This window comes from Scyliorhinus canicula, chromosome 21 (assembly GCF_902713615.1).
Source record: "Scyliorhinus canicula chromosome 21, sScyCan1.1, whole genome shotgun sequence".
Taxonomy (NCBI): domain Eukaryota; kingdom Metazoa; phylum Chordata; class Chondrichthyes; order Carcharhiniformes; family Scyliorhinidae; genus Scyliorhinus; species Scyliorhinus canicula.
The window spans coordinates 17,323,313-17,347,012 of NC_052166.1; the positions used below are offsets into that span (position 1 = coordinate 17,323,313).

At 50.2% G+C, this 23,700-nt stretch overlaps 2 protein-coding genes across 4 annotated transcripts in view; one reads left to right on the forward strand and one right to left on the reverse strand.

Annotated features, from left to right (window-relative positions):
- LOC119955955 overlaps positions 1-981 on the reverse strand; it is a 114,692-nt gene extending 113,711 nt beyond the window's left edge. The window contains exon 1 of the mRNA XM_038782627.1: positions 897-981. The gene's annotated coding sequence lies outside the window, so the exon portion shown is untranslated. The remainder of the gene's footprint in view (positions 1-896) is intronic.
- LOC119955954 (C-type mannose receptor 2-like) overlaps positions 774-23,700 on the forward strand; it is a 109,210-nt gene continuing 86,283 nt past the window's right edge. Inside the window, exons 1-2 of one of the 3 annotated variants that reach the window (XM_038782619.1) lie at positions 774-819; positions 15,686-15,843. In XM_038782619.1, coding sequence (XP_038638547.1) covers positions 789-819; positions 15,686-15,843 — 189 coding nt within the window. In that variant the 5' untranslated portion in view covers positions 774-788. Of the gene's footprint in view, positions 820-1,104; positions 1,237-15,685; positions 15,844-23,700 lie in introns of those variants that run through there. The other 2 variants (XM_038782618.1, XM_038782620.1) reach the window with 2 other exon arrangements.

Genomic DNA, 23,700 nt, shown 5'->3' on the forward strand with positions numbered 1-23,700 from the left:
TAAGTATAGAACACAAGCTTCCCCCTTCGTACCCAAAGTCTCAAACAGTACATCTCTGATGAAGGCCTCCACCAGCTCCAACAGATCAAAAAATGATCCTTCGAGCCCATGGTGACCCACAACCTCGCCGGATACACCACCCCAAATCACACATTCATGATGTAGAGAACAGCCTTCGCTCTGATGAAGGCCACTCACCTCTGCGCCATCTCAGTCCAAATATCCCAAGATACCTGCATTGTGTGCCCGTCCCAGTCAATATTCCAAATCTTCTTCGCCCACTCCAAGAGCAACTCCATTGGCAATTATAGAAGTGGATAATCACCACTCGCGGTGGCTCATTCAGCCTTGGCTTTTGCCTGAGTGCCCAGTGGTCCCGGGGGGGGGGGGGGGGCAGGCACTTTAACCCCATCCACCAACCGAGAAAATATATCCGCAAAGTACTGAGTCAGCTTCGAGCCCTGCAATCCCACTGGCAGCCCCACTAACCTTAAGTTTAACCACCTTGTACTGTTCTCCCGGAGGATTAGCCTGAGCCTCTCTTCTGGATTACTAGCAGTGACATTACAACCACACCACCATCTTCCTAACTTACTGGTCAGGGAAGTTCATGGCAAACATCTGCAACTCCCACTTGACTGAATTTTTGTTCTGGTTCCCCAAACATCTCAGGCTTCCCCCCCAAATGCAAACATTCCCTGAAAATAGGGATTCAAAGTGAACAATATCAGATTGTTTTTGATGCGTGTACTGGTGGGACGAAGCAAGCGTGTGGAACTCATCATTAAATGTCGCCTTACTCAGAAAATAAGGCAGCAGGTTAGTTGTGAATGGTCTGTCAATGGTGTTAGTTAGTTCCATTATTTATATTAATGCAGAGAATTTTATAAGCGTACCTTTCAGATCTGAATTGAGAAAGGACCGTGGAAAGGCTTCTTCCCCGACCACAAGAACAGCGGCTTCACCTTCCCTTGACTAAAATGGCGGGCACGAGCCCCGCGGGCCACGCACCTGGTTGCAAAGCGCGTGGCGGGGCGGGGCAATCAGATGGCAGGGATCGGGCGGCGGGCCGCGCGCGGCAGCACGTGGCATTGGGCCGTTGGAAATGGCGGGACCGGGCCAATGGTTAGTGCTGCTGCTGGTGGCCATAGGGCTGGAGTACTCAGGTAAACGGTTGATAATAGGAACCCACACCTTCCAACGCCATCACAGGTTTTTCTTTCAATGAGAGTGGAGGTAATTTGAACTTTGGTTGATGCTACACAAGGGGTACATTGAATCAACCACCCATTCCATGCCACATCTGATTTTCTTGTTGATCATTGGGGTACATAACTGCAGTGAGAGCAAATAAAAACTCAAATGCATTTGAGTATCCATTTTGTTTCCCATTCAGGGCAACCTAGTGTGGTCAATCCACCTACCTTGCACATCTTTTGGGGCTGTGGGATGAGACCTATGCAGACACAGGGAGAATGTGCAAACACCACAGTGATCCAGGGCCGGGGTCGAACCAGGGTCCTCGGGCGTATGAGACAGCAGTGCTAACCACTGAGCCACCGTGCCTCCTTCAAAGTAGATTTTTAAACACAAATAGTTCACATTCAAACACCTGCCGCACTGCATAGTGCCCAATAGCCGCTCGTGAACAGATTTTGAGAGTGGGTTAAGCAGAGTGATTTATTTGTATTCTTTCATGGGATTTGGGTGTCACTGGCTCAGTCACCATTTACTGCCCATCCTTGATTCCTCTCAAAATGGTGGTGTTGATCCACCTTCTTGAACCACCAATCTGTGTGGCGAAAGCAGTCCAACATGTAGGGAGGCCCAGGATTTGGACCCAGCGCCACTGAAGGAACAGCGATAAGTTTCCAAGTCAGGATTGTGTGTGCCCTGGTCGGAAACCTGGAGGCATTGGGGTCCAATGCATATGGTGCCTTTGAATATCTCAAGTGGTAGAAACTGTGGATTTGGAAGGAAATCTTGGTGAGGTGCTTCAGTGAATCCTGTAAATGGTGCATCCTGTTGCCACTTGATGTGCCAGTGGTGGAGGAAATTAATGTTTAAAGCAGTGAAAGGACTGTTTTGTCCTAAATGTTGTTGAGCTTCTTATTGTTGGAACTGCACTCATCCAGACGAGTGTATTCCAAAACACATTTATGCCTGGTGATTTACATGCAGAGGGATACTCAGCCTCTGACTCGCTCATTGTGGCTGGTCAAATCAGGTTTTTGGTCAATGGTGACCTTCTGGGAATCTTCCGACGATGACATGTAAGCGGAGGCTGCACATGGGGAAGCTCCTACTGGAAGTTTTGGGTTTTTTGAACTTTAATGCCAGATCCCAGGGATGATTTTTGAATAAATTGGTGCAGGAAAGTATTGTGATGCCATAGCCCAGAAAAACAACGGCGGAAAGAAAGGGGTGATTGAAAATCCGCCGTTGAGTGAATCGATGTCTCAGGTGAAAAAAAGGATGGCGGGGGAAGGAGGACAATGTGGCACCATTCCATTCACAGTGGATTCTCTGATCAAAGTGACGTCTGATGAATTTGAAAGGCATATGGAGGTTATGCGAAGGGAAATGTGATGGCTATGATGAAAACGTGGGTGGAGGCGGGTAAGAGAGCAAGGAGAGAAGTTGAAAGAGATGGACGAGGCTATGTCGCAGTTCAGCGACCAGTTCACTTCGATGGGCGAGGAGTCACGGGGGTTAGCAGAGGCAAATAAAAGGCTAAAAGCTAAGGTGGAGGACCTGGAGAAGAGGTCAAGGTGACAAAATCTTTGGATCATGGGTCTGCCAGAGATGTGGATAGCTCGAGGCCAACCGAATACTTTGCAAAGATGCTGCAGCAGTTGGTTGGGGGGGGGGGGGAGAGAAGAATCCTCTTGATACGAGCTGGACAGGGCGCATCGGCTGCTAAGGCCCAAGCAAATGCGCTGTCAAGAGCAGTTATACCTTGCTTCCACAAGTTTCGTACCAAGGAAAAGATCCTAAACTGGTCAAAAAAAGGTGAGAGGTGAAATGGGAGGGTGTTGCTATACAAATTTACCAAGATTTGACGATGGATTTGGCAAAAAGACGGGCGGCTTTCGGACGGGTGAAGGCGGCACTTTAAAACAAAGGCATGTGGTTTGGAGTGGTCTATTTCGCAAAGTTGAGGATGACGTACAACTCAAAGGATCGCTACTTCGGAACGGTGGAGGCAGCGGAGGCGTTCGTGAAGGCTGAAGGATTGGGACTGAAATGAGAGATGGGACTAGAAATGAGATCTGAGCTGAGAGGAAGGGAACTGGGCTTTGTCATTGTTTTCCTTTTATGGTGTTTTCCATTTCTGTATTTGGAGGCGGGAATATAGGGGTCTTGGGGTTGGTTGAAGGTGGGAGGGTAGTTTAGCTGTATTTAGATTTTGTTAAGGGGGATATGTGCACCGGCTTTGGTGAGGGTGGGTTTTTCTTTTCTTTTCCTGGGATTGGGCTATGGAAGAGGGGATTGAGAGGAGTGGGGTTTGGATAGGGTCCCCTGCACTAGCAAGCAGAGTTTGGCTAGTGATCAGGAGTGTGGTGGGGGGAGGGGGCGCGGCTCTCGAAGTCTGGTTGAGCAGGCTTCGATGGACCTGGGAGGCATGAAGTGGGGGGAAGGAGGGAAGTGATATTGGATGAGGGGTTGATAAGGGGAAGTAGTTGGGTTTTTTTTTGAGGGGTTGTTCGACGGTAACAAAGGGATGGGCAGGTTAGGACTGAGAGGCAGGACCCGGATCTATGATGATGGTTGCTAGGAAGGCAGGGGGTGCTGAGAGACCCCCAGTCAGAATAGTAATAATGGAATGTTAGGGGGACCGGTGGAGAGATCAAAGTTTCTCACTCATTTGGAAGGCTTAAAGGCTGACATAGTGATACTGCAGGACACACATCTGAGGTTGAAAGATCAGGTGATGCTTAGGACTGGCTGGGTGAGTCGGGTATTCCACTCCCGGTTTGGCAGCGGGGCTCATGGTGTAGCGGTACTGGAGGCAAGAGGGTAAAGTTTCAGATAGCGGGGCAGGTACGTAGTAGTGACAGGCGGACTGGTGGGTAGACTGGCGGCATTAGTGAGCATATATGGTCCCAGCTAGGAAGATGCAGGGTTTGCAAAGAAAGTGATGGGTGCTATCCCAGATCTGGATACACGTGAGCTGATAGTAGGGGGAGATTGGAACATGGTGCTGGATCCGAAGGTGCACAAGTCCCAGCCATGCTTGCTGCCCCAATCGGGGGTGGAGGGGGACGGGGACAAAAGCATTGGCTGGGCTTATGGGGGAGTAGATCCATGGAGGTTCCTACATTTAGAGGTACGGGAGTATTCTTTGTTCTTCCGATGATGTACTGAAGAATTGACTTTTTCGTAATGAGAAAGGCACTATTGGCTGGGATTCAGAAATCTGAGTACCCAGCAATCGTGATTTCAGATCATGGCCCGCACTGGATGGATGTGGTGCTGGAAATGAGGGTAGCTCAGAGGCTTGGTGGAGAATGGATGTGGGGTTACTGCAGACCGGAGTTTCTGAGAGAAGAGTGGGAAGGTGATCGAGGAATATGTAATGTTTAATTGTATGGGGGAGGTATCGCAATTGGTGGTCTGGGAGGTGTTGAAGGCGGTAGTAATGGGGGAGGTGGTTTTGTTCAAGGCTCAGGTAGACGGGGTGGAGAGGGAAGAACGCCAAAGACTGATACATGAGATTTTGGAGGTAAGATGGGAAGTTTGCTGAGGGCACGGACCTGGGTCTCCTGGTTAAGAGGAAGGAACTACAAGCGAAGTTTGATCAGCTGTTAATGGGGAAAGCAGTATGTCAGCTAAGAAAAGTGAAAGTGTATATGAGTTTAGGGCAGCAGGGTAGCATGGTGGTTAGCATAAATGCTTCACAGCTCCAGGGTCCCAGGTTCGATTCCCGGCTGGGTCACTGTCTGTGTGGAGTCTGCACGTCCTCCCCCTGTGTGCGTGGGTTTCCTCCGGGTGCTCCGGTTTCCTCCCACAGTCCAAAGATATGCGGGTTAGGTGGATTGGCCATGCTAAATTGCCCGTAGTGTCCTAATAAAAGTAAGGTTAAGGGGGGGGGTTGTTGGGTTATGGGTATAGGGTGGATACGTGGGTTTGAGTAGGGTGATCATGGCTCGGCACAACATTGAGGGCCGAAGGGCCTGTTCTGTGCTGTACTGTTCTATGTTCTATGTTCTAGTACGGGGAGAAGGCAGGACGCGTGGTGACTAGCCAACTTCGAAGGGAGGCAGTGGAGAGCGAAATAGTTCGGTTACGGAATAAGGCGGGGAAGTTGGCGGTGACTCCGGAGCAGATTAATGAAGTATTTGAAGAATTGTATAAGGACCTATATAGGCCAGAGCTACCAGAGGAGGAACTGGAGATGAGGGAGTTCTTGGATGGGTTAGAGTACCCGAGGCTGGGAGAAGAAGATAGGGCGGGCTTGGAGGAGCCGTTGAGGGTGCAAGAAGTGAAGGAGGCAATTGAGATGATGCACGCAGGGAAGGTGGCGGGGCCCGATGGGTTCCCATCCGAATTCTATAAGAAATTTAAAGACAAGCTGGCTCCACTGATGGTGGACACGTTCGTAGACGCAATTTAAGAAAGATAAGGACCCGGTGGAGTATGGGTTGTATAGACCTATTTCTCTGCAGAATGCAGATGCCAAAATCTTGGCAAAGATGTTCGCGTTAAGGCTGGAGGGGTGTCTCCCAAAGGTGATCAGTGAGGATCAGACGGGATTTGTTAAGGGAAGGCAGTCGTTTTCAAACATGAGGAGGTTGCTGAATGTGATCCTCTCTTCAGCAGAGGGAAGGGAGACTGAAGTGGTGGTGGCTTTGAATGCTGAGAAGGCATTCAATCGGGTAGAATGCAGTTATCTGATGCTGGTACTGGCGAGGTTTTGGATCGGGCCACAGTTTGGGGCATGTTGCGGCTGCTATATAAGGGACCAAAGGCAAGTGTGCGTGCAAATAATTCGAACTGGGGTATTTTGCATTGCATCGGGGTATGAGGCAGGGGTGTCCTTATAAGGGTAGGGTAGAACATAGGGTGTCCCTATATGCAGATGATCTGCTCCTAATGGATAGGATGTCTGACTTTGGTGATTCGAGCGATGATATCAGAGGTTTGCAGGTTTGAGACCTGCTTCTGTCGTGGCACGGTGGCACAATGGTTAGCACTGCTACCTTGCTACAGGGTCCCAGGTTTAATTTCGGCCTCGGGTGACTCTCCCTGTGTCTGCGTGGCTTCCCTCCGGGTGCTCCAGTTTCCTCCCATTGTCCAAATAAGTGCAGGTTAGGTGGATTGGCCATACTAAATTGCCCCTTAGTGTCGGGGTTAGGTAGTGTTGCTGGGTTGCGGTGATGGGGTGGAGACATGGGCTTGGACGGGGTGCTCGTTCCAACGGACGGTGTAGACCTGAGGCTGAATGGCCTCCTTCTGCACTGTAAATTCTCTGATTCTGTCATTCTATACGTCTCAAGGCCGAAGGTATCGATGGGGGGGGGATAAGCAAACTGCTTCCCAGGTTTGGGAACATTTCGGGGAACAAGTTAAACCTTGGGAAAAGTGAGATTTTCATAGTCTCTCCGCTGGGAGTGGGAAAGGGGGTGGAAAGGTGACCATTCCACTTGGCCACGTTTCACTTTAAATATCTCGGAGTGCAGAGGGCTCCAGACGATTAATTTTTCGAGTTTGATGGGGAGGGTGAAGGCTGATTTGACAAAGTGGGACAATCTCTCTTTGTCATTGGCAGGCTAGGTATAAGCTGTCAAAATGAATGTGTTGCCACGGTTTTCTGTTCCAGTCTCTGCCGGTTTTACCACCTAAATCGTTCTTCACAAGTTGATCTCCTTGTTCGTTTGGGAGGGAGGTCAGGATGGGGGAGGTTCCCAGGATTAGAAAGGTGATATTACAGAGGGGAAGGCGAAAGGGGGGACTAGGCGTCCCAAACTTGCTTTACTATTATTGGACGGCAAATGCTGACAAGGTGAGAGGGTGGTGCAAGGATGGGAAGGCTAGGTGGGTAATGTTGGAGGCTTGCTCCTGTGGGGGCTCGGGGCTGCTGGCATTGGCAACGCCACCGCTCCCGATGGCCCCAGTAAAGTATTCGGGGAGCCAGGTGGTGGTGGTCACACTGAGGATTTGGAGGCAGTTTAGGCTGCACACTTTAAATTGAGGGCTGGGTCAGGAGGGATGCCGATTAGGGGGAACCACGGGTTCTGGCCAGGTTGGATGGATACGAGGTTTGGGGGTTGGGAGGAGAAGGGTATCAGTGAAATGAAAGATTTGTTCCTTGGGGGACAATTTGCGAGTCTAGAAGAGTTGGGAGAGAAACATGGATTTACATAGAGCATTGAGACAAACTATTGATGCCACTTGATAGCCCTGTTGACAACACTTTCCAGTCCGATGATTGATAATAGGCTGATGAGTGGTAATTCGTTAGTTTGGGTTCATCCTGATTTCTGTAGACAGGGTATATCTGGGAAATTTTCCACCTTGCCAGATAGATGCAGATGTTACATCTGTACTAAAAGAGCTTGACCAGAGGTGCAGCTGGTTCTGGAGCTCAATATTTCAGTTGCATTGTTGTGAGGCCCATAACCTTTGCTGTATCCAGTGTATTCAACCTCAGCTTGATATCACATGTAGTGAATCAAATTGGCTGTGAGCATGGGGACCTTAAGAGGAGACCAAGATGGATCATCTATTTCTGACTAAAGATAGTTGTGAATGCTTCAACCTTGTCTTTTGTTTTGTAATCCAACATTTTTATTCAGCCACAGAATGCGGGTGTTGCAGATGAGGCCAGTATTTATTGCCCATTCCTTATTGTATTTAGATACACAAAAAGGCTATTTGGCCCATAGTATCTGTGTCAACTGAAAAAGAGCTATCCAGCCTAATCCCACTTTCTAGCTCTTGGTTCATAGCACTGTAGATTATGGTACGTCAAGTATTTTAAAAATGTGATAAGGGTTTCTCCCACCATTCCAGAATTCCATTCATTTCAGTGAATTCCAGCACCCTCTCACCTCTGGGTAAAATAAACCTCAACTCCCCTCTAATGCTTTCAGCAATTATTTTAAATTTGGGTTCCCAGTTACTAATTTCTCTGCTTTTTCCTTACCTACCATTTTACCTAGATCTATCAGAATTTTGAACACCTCAATTAAATCTCTCCTCATACTTCTATATTACAAAGAAAACATCTCCAACATATATAATCATAGCTAGGATTCTCAATTCCTGGAAAAAAATCATTGTTCCCGTACAGTCCAGCTTGGCATCTGTGGGCCCGCAAATGCTGACACGACACTTAAGCATTGAATATCTAATCTTTGACAACAAAGAGCACAAATCAGATGTATTGGAGCTTAGCTCTGATCCCATTTGAGGCCTTCAAATCACCAACATAATCTGAACGCACCAAGAGCTTCGTACATCCTGACCTGGTAAAACACTGTTCGCCCCCTATCTTCCCTGCACAGCAAACTATCTCCCTCGCCTCGGGCTCACACTCAGTCCACATACAAGGGCGCACTGTCGTGACCCTAATGATTCAGGGCGCCAGCTACTCTAATTTCCAGCTGTACGTACTCACCGACCTCTGCGCCCCACTCTTACTTGGACTCGATTTCCAATGTAATCTCAAGAGCCTCACACCCAGCTTCGGCGGACCCCTACCTCCACTCACTATCTGCAGTCTAGCAACACTAAAAATCGACCCCCCTCCACTCTTCGCTAATCTCACTTCGAACTGCAAACCCGTAGCCACTCGCAGCAGGCGGTACAGCCTGCAGGACAGGGTATTTATTAGAGCCGAAGTCCAGCGACTCCTACATGACGGAGTCATAGAGGCCAGTAACAGCCCCTGGAGAGCTCAGGTGGTGGTCGTCAAGACCGGGGAAAAGTTCCGAATGGTGGTTGATTATAGCCAAACCATTAACCGGTTCACGCACCTCGATGCGTACCCCCTCCCCAGAATTGCAGACATGGTTAATCAGATCGCCCAGTACCGCATATTCTCCACGGTGGATCTGAAGTCTGCTTACCACCAGCTCCCAATCCGCCTGGAGGACCGCCACTACACGGCGTTCGAGGCAGATGGCCGCCTCTTCTATTTCCTCCGGGTCCCCTTTGGCGTCACGAATGGGGTCTCGGTGTTCCAACGAACAATGGACCGAATGGTGGACCAGTACGGGCTGCGGGCCACGTTTCCGTACTTGGACAATGTCACCACCTGCAGCCATGATCAGCAGGACCACGACGCCAACCTCCACCGATTTCTCCAAACTGCCCAGAAACTCAATCTCACCTATAATACAGAGAAATGCGTTTTCCGCACAACCAGACTAGCCATCCTCGGCTATGTCGTGGAAAACGGAGTCCTGGGCCCCAACCCGGACCATACAACTCCCTCTCCCTCATTGTCCCAGGGCCCTCAAGAGGTACCTGGGATTTTTTTCTTATTATGCCCGTGGGTCCCCCAGTATGCGGTCAAAGCCCGACCACTATTTAAGACCACACTCTTCCCACTGTCATCTGAGGCCCGCCAGGCCTTCGACTTTATTAAGGAGGACATTGCCAAAGCCGCCATGCGGGTGGTGTATGAATCCGTCCCCTTTTAAGTGGAGAGCGACGCCTCAGAGGTCGCTCTCGCCGCTACTCTGAATCAGGCAGGGAGACCAGTCGCCTTCTTCTCCCGAACCCTCTCTGCTTCGGAACTTCGACACTCCTCAGTCGAAAAGGAGCTCAAGCCATTGTGGAAGCCGTACGGCACTGGAGGCACTACCTCGCAGGTAGGAGGTTTACCCTCATCACCGACCAGAGATCGGTTGCTTCATGTTCGACAACTCACAAAGGGGCAAAATTAAAAATGATAAAATCTTGCGGTGGAGGTTCGAACTCTCCACCTATAATTACGATATCATATATCGACCGGGGAAGCTCAACGAGCCCCCAGATGCCCTGTCCTGCGGCACATGCGCCAGCATGCAAGACGACCACCTGAAGGCTATCCACAATGACCTCTGCCACCCGGGGGTCACCCGGCTCGCCCAATACGTCAAAGCCCGAAATCTGCCTTTCTCCACCGAGGAGGTCAAAACCATCACCAGGGATTGCCCGATCTGCGCGGAGTGCAAACCGCACTTCTATAGACCAGACAAGGCCCACCTGGTAAAGGCATCCCGCCCCTTTGAACGCCTGAGCATAGATTTCAAAGGGCCACTCCCCTCGACCAATCGAAATGTGTACTTTCTGAACGTCATCGATGAGTTCTCCCGCTTCCCCTTTGCATCCCGTGCCCCGATATGACCTCCCACACAGTCATCAGAGCCCTGCACAGTGTCTTCACCCTGTTCGGTTTCCCTAGCTACGTACACAGCGACAGGGGTTCGTCCTTCATTTAAAAAAAAATGTTTTTATTAAGACTTTCACAAAATATAAACAACAAAACAATATTAACAAAACAACCATAGTAAAAACCAAAGAACAACAACCAACCCCCCCACCCCCAGCAACTACAAAAACAAAAAAAGCAAACAACAAAAAGGAAAGAGATAACACCCGCCACATCCAATAAACCCATGTACACATTTCTCCCACCGAACCAAACCACTCCCCCCCCCCCCCCCCCCCCCCACCCGGGTTGCTGCTGCCGGCCTATTTCCCTACCGTTCGCCAGGAAGTCTAGGAAAGGCTGCCACCACCTAAAGAACCCTTGCACCGACCCTCTCAGGGCGGATTTCACCCTCTCCAACTTGATGAACCCCGCCATGTCATTGATCCAGGCCTCCACGCTTGGGGACCTCGCATCCTTCCACTGAAGCAAAATCCTACACCGGGCTACTAGGGCGCAAAGGCCAGAACACTGGTCTCTTTCGCCTCCTGCACTCCCGGCTCCGTTGCTACCCTAAATATCGCGAGTCCCCAGCCTGGCTCAAACCTGGATCCTATCACCCTCGACACCGTGCTTGCTACCCCCCTTCCAAAAGCCCCCCAACGCTGGGCATGCCCAGAACATATGGGCATGGTTCGCTGGGCTCCCCGAGCACCTAGCACACCTGTCTTCGCCCCCGAAGAACCTGCTCATCCTTGTCCCGGTCATATGAGCCCTATGTAGCACCTTGAACTGTATGAGGCTAAGCCTCGCACAAGAAGAGGAGGAATTCACCCTTTCCAGGGCATCCGCCCACGTCTCCTCCTCAATCTTCTCACCCAGCTCCTCTTCTCATTTACCTTTCAGCTCCTCCATCGAGGCCTCGTCTACCTCCTGCATTACGTGGTATACGTCCGAAATCCTCCCTCCTCCAACCCACACCCCCGAGAGCACGCTGTCCCGTACCCCATGTGGGGGCAACATAGGGAACCCCTCCACCTGCCGCCTGGCAAACGCCCTAACCTGCATGTACCTAAACATGTTCCCCGGGGGGGAGCCCAAACTTCCCCTCTAACTCACCCAGGCTCGCGAACCTCCCATCTACAAACAGGTTCCTCAACCTCCTAATACCTACCCTGTGCCAGCCCAGAAACCCGCCATTGATGCTCCCTGGAACAAACCGGTGGTTCCCCCTTATTGGGGACTCCATCGAGCCCCCCACCTCCCTCCATGTCGTCTCCATTGCCCCCAAATTTTGAGGGTAGCCGCCACCACCGGGCTCGTGTATACCTCGTTGGAGGGAGCGGCAACGGCGCCGTTACCATCGCCTCCAAGCTCGTATCCACACAGGACCCCATCTCCATCCTCTTACATGCTGCCCTTTCCCCGTCCATTACCCACTTACGCACCATCGCTGAATTGGCAGCCCAATAGTACCCACAGAGGTTGGGCAGCGCCAGTCCCCCCCTATCCCTGCGCCGCTCCAAAAACACCCTTCTCACCCTCGGAGTCCCATGCGCCCACACAAATCCCGTGATACTCCTGTTAACCCTCCTAAAAAAGGCCTTCGGGATAAGGATGGGAAGGCACTGGAACAGGAACAAAAACCTTGGGAGCACCGTCATCTTGACGGACTGCACCCTACCCGCCAGCAACAGCGGTAACATATTCCACCTTTTAAACTCCTCCTCCATTTGCTCCACCAACCTTGTGAGGTTATGCTTGTGCAGGGCCCCCCAGCTCCTAGCCACCTGGACTCCCAGGTACCTAAAGCTCCTCCCTGCCTGCTTGAGTGGGAGCCTACCAATCCCTTCCTCCTGATCCCCCGGGTGCACAACGAACAGCTCGCTCTTACCCAGGTTGAGCTTATACCCAGAAAAGCCCCCAAATTCGCTGAGAATCCTCATCACCTCCGGCATTCCCCCCACTGGGTCCGCCACATACAGCAACAGGTCGTCCGCATAAAGCGACACTCGGGGTTCGTCCTTCATGAGCAACGAGCTGCGTCAGTACCTGCTCGACAAGGGCATAGCCTCGAGCAGGACTACCAGCTACAACCCCAGGTGGAACGGGCAGGTGGAGAGGGAGAATGCGACGGTCTGGAAGACCGTCCTACTGACCCTCCGGTCCAGGAATCTCCCGACCTCCCATTGGCAGGAGGTCCTCCCCGACGGGCTCCATGCAATTAGGTGCCTCCTATGCACCGCCACCAACCAAACCCCTCACGAACGACTATTTGTTTTCTCTAGGGGCACTACCACGGTGGCTTCACTCCCATCCTGGTTGAGGACACAGGGCCCGGTTCTCCTCCGGAAGCACATCCGGACACACAAAACAGACTCGCTAGTAGAGAGAGTGCTACTGCTTCATTCAAACCCCCAATACGCCTTTATTGAATACCCCGACGGCCGTCAGGACACCGTTTCCCTCCAGGACCTGGCACCTGCAGGATCCAACACCACCACCACCACCGCCGAGGTACCCCTCACACTATACCCCACCTAACCCCCCATTCCCTGCGCCCCCGCGCCTATAGGTTCACTGCCCATGCTCGGCACCCCCGCGCCTGTAGGTTTCCTGCCCCTCCCCCCCCCCCCCCCCCCCATCGCCCGTCGCACCGGTCAGGTATGAAGCTCGGACCGACACACCCCTGGAGTCTGCCCTCATACCCACACCGATCGTCACCACCCAGCCACTCGAAGAGGCTGCAACCCCGGTGCTCCGCCGATCCCAAAGGACGACTCGGCCACCGGACCGGCTCAACTTGTAGACCTGTCACCCCAGCTGGACTTGATTTTTTTACAGGAGATGAATGTGGTGAATTATACTATATTGTAATTCACATTGTATTGCATTGCCTTGTATTATGTCCTTGTGGGCTCTGTATGTGAGCCGTTGTGCGGCTCTGCCCATAGGGGGAGATGAGGAGCTTGTACAGGGCTCCGCCCTTGGCTCCGCCCATGGCCCCTCCCACTACCGGAAGTATAAAGTGCTGCAGCCGTAAGCTTCCTCTTAGTTCCTCTGGTCGCAGGCAGGCTCAGTTGCAAGACTATTAAAACCACAGTTTACTTCCAATCGTGTCTCTAGTGAATTGATGGCCCCATCAATTGTTGGGGCTGGCCACAAAAATGGCACGCTGGCGCTCCATAGTGGGTGGGTGGCCGCGCAGCGCAGGCCTGGGGCAGTCGCTGGTCGGGGGCCCACGATGGGGTCGCTTGGTCCGCGGGGAATGAGTTCAACCTGCAGAACGCGACCTCCATAGTCGTAGCTAACTCTACCGTGTCCTCCAAGTTCTGGGCCCCTTTTTCAAGCAATCGCTGGCGCACATAGTTGGACCTGAGCCCTGCAACATATACATCACGTACAACGAGTTCCATAATCTGTGCGGCTGTTACAGCCTGAAAATTGCAGTCCCGAGCAAGGGCTTTTAAAACACGCAGAAAGTCTTCTAGCAACTCTGCGGGGTGCTGGCGGCGGGTCGTGAAAATGTGCCGCGCGTAGACCTCGTTAATCGGCTGCACGTACAGTCGGTCAAGTATAGCCAGGGCCTCAGTATATGAGGTGGTACAATTGAGTTGCGTAGAGATACGATGGCTCACCCGTGCGTGCAGTAGGCTGAGTTTCTGCTCCTCTGTAATCTCGGATGTGCTTGATTCAGCCAGGTAGGCCTTGAAACATCGAAGCCAGTGTAGGAAGATTTCCTTCGCCTCTGCAGCCTGCGGGTCGAGTTCTAGTCGATCAGGTTTAAGGGCTGATTCCATAGTAGTTTTCTTCAAGTTTTCTAAGACTATTAAATTGATGTGACCATCAATTCACTAGAGACACAATTGGAAGTAAACTGTGGTTTTAATAGTCTTATAACTGAGCCTGCCTGTGACCAGAGGCACTGAGAGCAGGCAGCACTTTATACTTCCAGTAGTGGGAGGGGCCATGGGCGGAGCCAAGGGCGGAGCCTGTACAAGCTCCTCATCTCCCCTATGGGCAGAGCCGCACAACGGCTCACATACAGAACCCACAAGGACATAATACAATGCAATGCAATACAGTGTGAATTACAATATAGTATAATTCACCACACCGTACAGTCCAGCTTGGCATCTGTGGGCCCGCAAATGCTGACACGACACTTAAGCATTGAATATCTAATCTTTGACAACAAAGAGCACAGTTCAGATGTATTTGAGCTTAGCTCTGATCGCATTTGAGGCCTTCAAACCACCAACATAATCTGAACCACCGTAAAACATGCATTGTGAAATGATAAGCAGGGAAATATTTGAAAATGTTCTGGAAATTTACCCAGACTGTATTGACATACCATTTAACATCTGATTGATAGTAGCAGAGGGATAGATTTGGGATCTAGTTACTGGTCACAGTTGTACCATGGCACAGTTAAATCAAGAAATAAGGCAGAGAAAATAGCTTGAGAAAGGGTAAATATCCTTAACAGAAAGATATAAATCATAACAGTGCTTATGTTTTTGTTTCAGGACAATATGTCACTAATATTGGAGTTTAAAAATGTAAGGAACTCGGGTGGGCCATTCAGACCCTCAAACCTCTCCTGTGAGGCTATGGGTGAAATTCTCCATTTGGGAGTCTATGTTCTCTCACCGGACGTGAATTGCAACTGATTTAGCACACGTCAGGAAGCAATTCACTATTCTTCGCCATGCAAATTTATACGAGGGATACCCGAAGGAATCCTGCTATTGGGCCAGCATTTTTAGCGAGCGGCCCAATAGCGAGGTCCTGTAGCTGGCCACCCCTCCCCCGCATCACAAATCAGCCTCCCATCCCCCAGATTTTCTGGGTTCCTCCCCTTGGAGAGTGGGGGGGAGGGTGGCCCTCGGATAGACTTTGAGGGTAGCACCCTTAAGGAGTTACCTCTTTGGCCCTACGTGAGGTCTACCATGTCAGGGCCATGCTGGGAAATGCCAGTTGTAAATCCCGTTGACGTGATTCCCGCTCTAGAGGAGCGGAGAATCAAGTGAGCCCGGCGAATATGGTGCTCGGCCCGCTCAGTGGATGCATGTACCTTGAACCCTGATACCACCACCTGTGGGGGGACCAGATAATCACCATCCTATTTTTATCCCACATGCCCAATTCGCTACCGCATTGAGAACTCCGCTGCAAGCTGTGGAGGATTTTGTCCTATGACTAATCTAGATAGACCTCAACTCCATTTACTCACCTTTTATACATATCCTTTGATACTTTAAATCTAACAAAGATATATTTATCTCTGCTAGTCATGTTTATTTTTTGATTGTTTAGATAATATGAATTGCCCAGGGGATCCTGACTGGCACATGCGGAATAATCACTGTTACCTTTGGGGTCCATCTTTAAGCGCTACTTGGGAAAAAGCACTAGATATCTGCAGAGCTTACAGAAACACAGAACTGGTCTATTTGGACAGTGTAACTGAAAAGGTAACGATCATTCATCAGTAGAATTGCAATCGAGGTGGTAATAATCAACATTGTAGTAATTTTAACATCTACTCAATGTCATAACTCGGAGTTTAGAAGGATGATTAGGGATCTTATTGAAACTTACAGGATACTGCGTGGCCTGGATAGAGCGGACGTGGAGAGAATGTTTCCACTTGTTGGAAAAAACGAGAAGCAGAGGACACTCAGACTAAAGGGACGATCCTTTAAAACAGAGATGAGGAGGAATTTCTTCAGCCAGAGGATGGTGAATCTGTGGAACTCTTTGCCGCAGAAGGCTGTGGAGGCCAACTCACTGAGTGTCTTTAAGACAGAGATAGAAAGGTTTTTGATTAATAAGGGGATCAGGGGTTATGGGGAGAAGGCAGGAGAATGGGGATGAGAAAAATATCAGCCATGATTGAATGGCGGAGCAGACTCGATGGGCCGAGTGGCCTAATTCTGCTCCTATGTCTTACGGTCTTATGGTCTTATAACAAAATCCATTTTACTTTAAAAGTGCAGTTCAGTGGTAGTAATGTAAGTTCATATTTCACCATTGGTTGGACAAAACAGTAACATTATAACACTGGTGAATTATTTAACACATAGCAATTTTAGACAATTAATGAGGAACAAAATCAACTAAGTTTATCGCTGCAGCAATTCTGGTATTGTTATATGTTTCTAGAACTTCCTCCTACCTTTACCTGCCATTCCATTTTGAGATGGCTTGAAAGTAGCTAATGGAGAACAGGTGTTTGCCTTGTCTCTGATCATAAGAACAGAAGAACTAGGAGCAGGAGTAGGCAGTCTAACCCCTCGGGCCTGCTCCACCATTCAATAAGATGATGGCTGATCTTTTTGTGTACTCAGCTCCACTCACCCACCCGATCACCGTAACCTTTTATTCATTTACTGTTCAAAAATCTATCTATCTTTGCCTTGAAAACGTTTAACAAGATAGCCTCAACTATCCTCACGGTAGCATGGTGGTTAGCATCAATGCTTCACAGCGCCAGGGTCCCAGGTTCGATTCCCGGCTGGGTCACTGTCTGTGTGGAGTCTGCACGTCCTCCCCGTGTGTGCGTGGGTTTCCTCCGGGTGCTCCGGTTTCCTCCCACAGTCCAAAGATGTGCGGGTTAGGTGGATTGGCCATGCTAAATTGCCCGTAGTGTAAGGTTAATGGGGGGATTGTTGGGTTACGGGTATACAGGTTACGTGGGTTTAAGTAGGGTGATCATTGCTCGGCACAACATCGAGGGCCGAAGGGCCTGTTCTGTGCTGTACTGTTCTATGCTTCACTGGGCAGGGAATTCCACAGATACACGACTCTTTGAGTGAAGAAGTTCCTCCTCAACTCAGTCCTAAATCTGCTCCCCCTTATTTTGAGGCTATGCTCCCTAGTTCTAGTTTCACATGCCAGTGGAAACAACCTCCCTGCTTCTTTCCTATCTATTCCCGTCATAATTTTATGTATTTCTATAAGATCTCCCCTCATTCTTCTAAATTCCATGAGTATAGTCCCAGTCTACTTAGTCTCTCCTCTTAAGCTAATCCTCTCAACTCCGGAATCAACCTAGTGAATCTCTTCTGCACACCCTCCAGTGCCAGTACATCCTTTCTCAAGTAAGAAGGCCAAAATATGACCTGTTTTTCATCAGCCCATGCTGCTTCTGCCCAATGGGATAATTTCTATCCAGATGTCTCGCCATTTCTTCCTTAATGATAGATTCAAGCATTTTCCCCACTACAGAAATTAAGCTAACTGGCCTATAGTTACCTGCCTTTTGTTTATCCCCTTTTTAAAACAGTGGTGTCACATTTGCTGTTTCCATACTGCCGGAACCGTGCCAGAGTCCAGCAAATTTTGGTAAATTACCGTAAGCACATTTGCTATTTCCCCCGCCACCTCTTTTAGTACCCTGGGATGCATTTCATCAAGGCCTGGAGACTTGTCTACCTTTAGCCCAATTAGCTTGCCTAACACTACCTCCTTAGTGACAGTGATCGTTTCTAGGTCCTCACCTACCATAGCCTCCTTGCCAACAGTTTTGGCATGTTATTTGTGTCTTCCACTGTGAAGACCGACACAAAATACCTGTTCACTGCCTCAGCCATTTCCTCATTTCCCATTATTAAATCCCCCTTGTCAACCTCTAAAGGACCAATGTTTACCTTTGCTATTCTTTTTCGTTTTATATATTTGTTGAAACTTTTGCTACCTGTTTTTATTTTTTAAGCTACTTTACTTTCATAATCTTTCTTACTTTTCTTTTTAGCTTTTTTCCAGGCTTTCTGTTGACCTTCATGGTGTAGTGGTATTATCGCTGGACTAGTGGTCCAGAGACCCAGAGTCAAAAAGGGGCCTCACGGTAGCATGGTGGTTAGCATCAATGCTTCACAGCTCCAGGGTCCCAGGTTCGATTCCCGGCTGGGTCACTGTCTGTGTGGAGTCTGCACGTCCTCCCCGTGTGTGCATGGGTTTCCTCCGGGTGCTCCGGTTTCCTCCCACAGTCCAAAGATGTGCAGGTTAGGTGGATTGGCCATGCTAAATTGCCCGTAGTGTAAGGTTAACGGGGGGACTGTTGGGTTATGGGTATACGGGTTGCGTGGGTTTGGGTAGGGTGGTCATTGCTCGGCACAACGTCGAGGGCCGGGGGGCCTGTTCTGTGCTGTACTGTTCTATGTTCTATCTCCCAATCCTCTAATTTCCCACTAATCTTTACCATATTGTATGCCTTTTCTTTCAATTTGATACCCTCCTTTATTTCCTTAGATATCCATAGCATTAAATGCTTTATTCTCCATTGAATAACAAGAATAGCTTCACTCTGCAACCATCACCTCTGCCTATTCCCACACCATCATTGTGCACAGCACAGTCTTGTTTTCCTTGTTTATCTATATTCAAAATGAGCAACAAGAAGAATATAGAGCTTGAAATGTGTTTTGTTGTTTCCACAACAGTTTCCTCTCGCCCATTTCTTCCAAGTTGATGTTTGTCAACATTTGTTCATGCGCACACTGAGAAATCAGAAAAGCGGTTTTCGCTGTGCCTCTCGAAACTGGTGTTGGGAACAAGGTTATCCTTGGTCTGGCCGATCAAGGAATTCCGATGTGAATTCTTGAATGTCTTGGAGAAAGCCTGATATAATCTGTTTCCTGTTTCATTGATATTCACAGGTATGGGAAGGAGAATGGGGGCCAGGATTCTGCAAAAACGCAGCTAAGTGTTGATGCCGGCGTAAACACTGGAGTGTTTCACCTTGGCGTCAACCGGCCTCTTGCCACAGCCATTTTGAAGCCCACAGGGGGCCAGCACAGCGCCAGAGTGCTGCACGCAGCTCCGGCGCCGATATGCGGCCCTGCACTGCATGCGACGGGTCTGCGCATGTGCGCGGCGGCTGCTTCTGTGCCGGGCCCACGCAACATGGCGGAGCCACACAGCGGGCTGGCGCAGAAGAAGGTTCGCCCCCCCTACTCCCCAGATCACGTGCACCCGCCAATCGGTAGCCCCCAATCGCGGGCCTGGCCGGGTGAAGGCCCCCCTCGGAGTATGATCCCCCGCCCTCCCACAAGGATGGCCACCGCAGCCGCGAGTCCGAGTTCCCGCCGAGTGGAACCATACGTGAACCACGCTGGCAGAAACCCGGCCGGTCGACTGCGGAGAAACGCCGCGGGAGCCTCTTTCAACAGCCCCCGACCGGCGCCGCGTTGACAGCGCATGCGTGGCTGGCAGCGATTCTCTGGTCGCTGGAGAATTGCGTCCTGGCGTCGGACCCAATCGTGGGTCTGAGGTTCCATTCTCCGTCCCCACGCCAAACGCGATTTCGGCGAGGAGGCTCAGAGAATCCTGGCCAGTGTTTGTGAAGAGTAGTGACTGCTGTCCTGAAAAAATAGCCACTTTCATCTGATCCCTGTTGAAATTCTAGATTTGATTTGACTTAATTTGATTTATTATTGTCACATGTATTCGGAGACAGTCAAAAGTATTATTTCTTGCATGCTATACAGACAATGCATACCGTATGTAGGGAAGGAAGGAGAGACTGCAGAATATAATGTTACAGTCATAGCTAGGGTGTGATATGTTGGGCAGGCTGGTCAATGTGGACTGCGTCTGATGCAGTACAGCGAGAGACAGACTTCCAACACTTGATGAGATGCAACACGATTTTATTTAACATCTAACTATTTTACATGTTCAATTGTGGGTTGACACTATGCTGACTTGACTGGATACCTGAGGCTAGCCTGACCAGACTTACTGACTACCACATGGTGTTTGCACTAACTATGCTCACGAGCTCTGACTGTCTCAGAGGCTGAATCCCGAGAGAGCGGGAAAACTAGTGCCCTCTGGCTTTATAGTGGTTGTGTCCTGTCTGGTGATTGGCTGCTGTGTTCTGTGTGCTTACTGGTCATCCAGTGTGTCAATCACTGCCTGTCTGCACTCCACTATATACATGTATGTATATTATGACATCTCTTCCCCTTCTGTTTTTGAAGGTTGTGTTCAGATAAAAAATATTAAGATGCATGTGCGTGAAGATGTGTATATGTACATGACTAGATACACAATATGCTAAAATGGACTTATATACATAGGAAAGTGTCGCTAGTGCAGATATAGGGCAGATGAAACGGTTAAAAAGAAAACTATGTACAGACGTCAAAACGATGAGGTAACAAAGTTGTGCAAACATTCAGTCTATCGAAGAGGAGAGGTTGGAGCGGCAGAGGCTAATAGATGAGATGTTGGAGGCAGATAGGAGTTATGCGGATCTGGGGACCCAGCGATGCTGGGAAAGAGGAAGGAACTACAGGCGAGCTTCGATCCACCAGGAAGGCGGTGCGCCAACTGAGGTGAGCGAGGGGTGCAGTTTATGAACATGGAGACAAGGCATGTATGTTAGCAGGTCAGCTCTGGAGGGAGGCAGCAGCAAGGGAAATTCTTCAGGTAAGGGATAGGGCCGGGAAATTGGTGGTGGCTCCGGAGCTGATTAACAAGGTTTTTGAGGAATTCTACGAGAGGTTGTACAGGTCAGAGCCACCCGGGGGAGACCGTGAGATGCTGGAATTTCTGGATAGGTTGGAGTACCCGAGGCTAGGGGAGGGAGACAAAGCTACATTAGAAGGAGCAATACTGGAGCAGGAGATAAAAGACGCGATTGGGAGGATGCAGTCGGGGAAGGTGGCAGGGCCGGATGGGTTTCTGGTGGAATATTCTAAAACAATTAAGGATAAGTTGGCACCCCTGATGGTAGGGATGTTTGAAGAGGCGATAGGGAAGGGAGTGCTACCGCAAACCTTGGGGCAGGCATCAATTTCACTGTTGCTTAAAAAGTATAAGGATCCGACGGAGTGTGGGTCGTATAGGCCCATTTCACTTCTTAATGTGGACGCAAAGGTATTGGCAAAGGTACTGGCGGGTAGGCTGGAGGGGTGCCTCCCGAAGATGATAGGTGAGGATCAGACGGGGTTCGTGAAAGGGAGGCAGCTGTTTTCGAATATTAGGAGGGTCTTGAACGTCGTTATGGCACCGGCGGAAGGGAAGGAAACAGAGGTGGTGGTGGCACTGGACACCTAGAAGGCGTTTGATCGGATGGAATGGGGGTACCTGATGGCAGTGCTGGAACGGTTTGGGATTGGACCAAGGTTTGTGAACTGGGTAAAGTTATATAAGGAGCCGAAGGCGAGTGTCCGCACAAACAATATCAGTTCGAGATACTTCTCTCTCCACCGAGGGACGAGGCAGGGATGTCCTCTGTCCCCCCTGCAGTTGGCGCTTGCGATTGAGCCGTTGGCCATCGCATTAAGACGTTCGGGAGCATGGAAAGGAATAGTGAGGGGGGGATAGAGCATAGGGTGTCCTTGTATGCCGACGACTTGCTGCTGTATATGTCGGAGCCGAGTGCGTCGATAGGAGGAATATTGGAGTTGCTGCAGGGTCTTTCTCTGGGTACAAGCTGAACTTGGACAAGAGTGAGTATTTTGTGGTGTCTCAACCGGGGGTGGGGGCAGGGGTGGTGGGGCTGCCATTCCGTAGGGCTGGGACTCACTTTAGGTACTTGGGGGTGCAGGTTGCCCGGAAGTGGGGAAGGCTTCGCAGATACAACATCACTAGTTTGGTGGGGAGCGTGAAAGCCGACCTGGCGAGGTGGGATGGTCGCCCTCTGTCACTGGCGGGTCGGGTACAGGCGGATAAAATGAATGTGTTGCCGCGATTTCTGTTTATTTTTCAATGCCTACTAATTTTCCTGCCAAAGTCTTTTTTCAGACAGATTGAGGGGAGGATTACCTCGTTTATATGGAGAGGGAAGGTGGCCAGAGTGAGGAAGGTGCTGCTACAGAGGGAAAGGCAGGCAGGGGGTTTGGGTCTCCCGAACCTGATGTACTACTACTGGGCGGCGAATGTGGAGAAGGTGCAGAGCTGGGTCAGAGGGGTTGATTCCCAGTGGGTCAGAATGGAGGAGAGTTTGTGCAGGGGGCCGGGGTTAAAGGCACTAGCAACGGCCCCGCTCCCGATAGTTCCGGGGAAATACTCAGGGAATCCGGTAGTAATAGCTTCATTGAAAATCTGGAGGCAGTTTTGCTAACACTTCAGGTTGGGGGCAGGGTCGAGGGAAATGCCGATCCTGGAGAACCACAGATTTGAGACATGGAGGTGGGACAGAAGCTTTCGGAAATGGGAAGAGAAGGAGATTAAGACTCTAAAAGATTTATTTCCCCGGGGTCGATTTGCAGGATTGAGGGAGCTGGAAGTGAAGTATGGGCTGGAGCAGGGAGAAGTGTTTAGGTATATGCAGGTTCGGGACTTTGCCAGGAAGGAGATACAGAGCTTCCCGGAGGAACCGGCCTCCACGTTGTTGGAGGAGGTGCTGGCGGCAAGTGGACTGGAGAAGGGGACAGTGTCAGCAGTATACGGAGCTATGTTGGAAAAGGATAAGGTACCACTGGAGGGGATCAAAGCAAAGTGGGAGGAAGAATTGGGAGAGGTTATAGAGGAGGGGGTCTGGTGTGAGGTGCTCCGGAGAGTGAATGCCTCCACCTCGTGTGCGAGGTTGGGCTGATACAGCTGAAGGTGGTGTGCAGGGCACACCTCACGAGGGCAAGGATGAGCCGATTCTTTGAAGAGGTAGAAGATGTGTGTGAACATTGCGGGGGGGGGGGGGGGGGGGGGGGGGCGCTAATCACGTTCATATGTTTTGGTCCTGTCCAAAACTTGGGGAGTACTGGAAGGAGGTGTTTAGGGTAATTTCCAAGATGGTGCATGTGAAGCTGGACCCAGGTCCCCGGGAGACCATATTCGGGGTGTCGGATCAGCCAGGGTTGGAAACTGGTGCGGAGGCAGATATCATAGCCTTCGCCTCGTTGATTGCCCAAAGGCGGATCCTGCTGGGATGGAAAGCGGCCTCTCCACCCTGTGCCCTGGCGTGGCGAGGGGGCCTGTTGGAATACTTGACCCTTAAGAAGGTTAAGTTCGAACTGAGGGAAAACTCGGAGGGGTTCTACAAGTCATGGGCACTATTTATTATGTACTTTCAAGAACTGGATAACATCAAACGTTAGTTGTGGGGGGGAGGGGGACGGATTGGGGGGGGCTGCGGGGGGAGGGGGGCTGTGTATGTTGAAAATGGCTATGGGTAATCCCTGATTCCTTTTTTTCTTTGTCATTTGTTTATGTTAACGTGCGGCTGATGTCTGGACATGGTGGGAGGATGGGATCGTTGTTACTGTTATGGGGTTTGAGACATTTGTTGTTGGTTATTGATTGTTGTTGGGTGTAAATTCGGGAGAAAAGTTGTGAAACAGGAGGAGAATAAAAATATTTCAAAAAACATTCAGTCTATA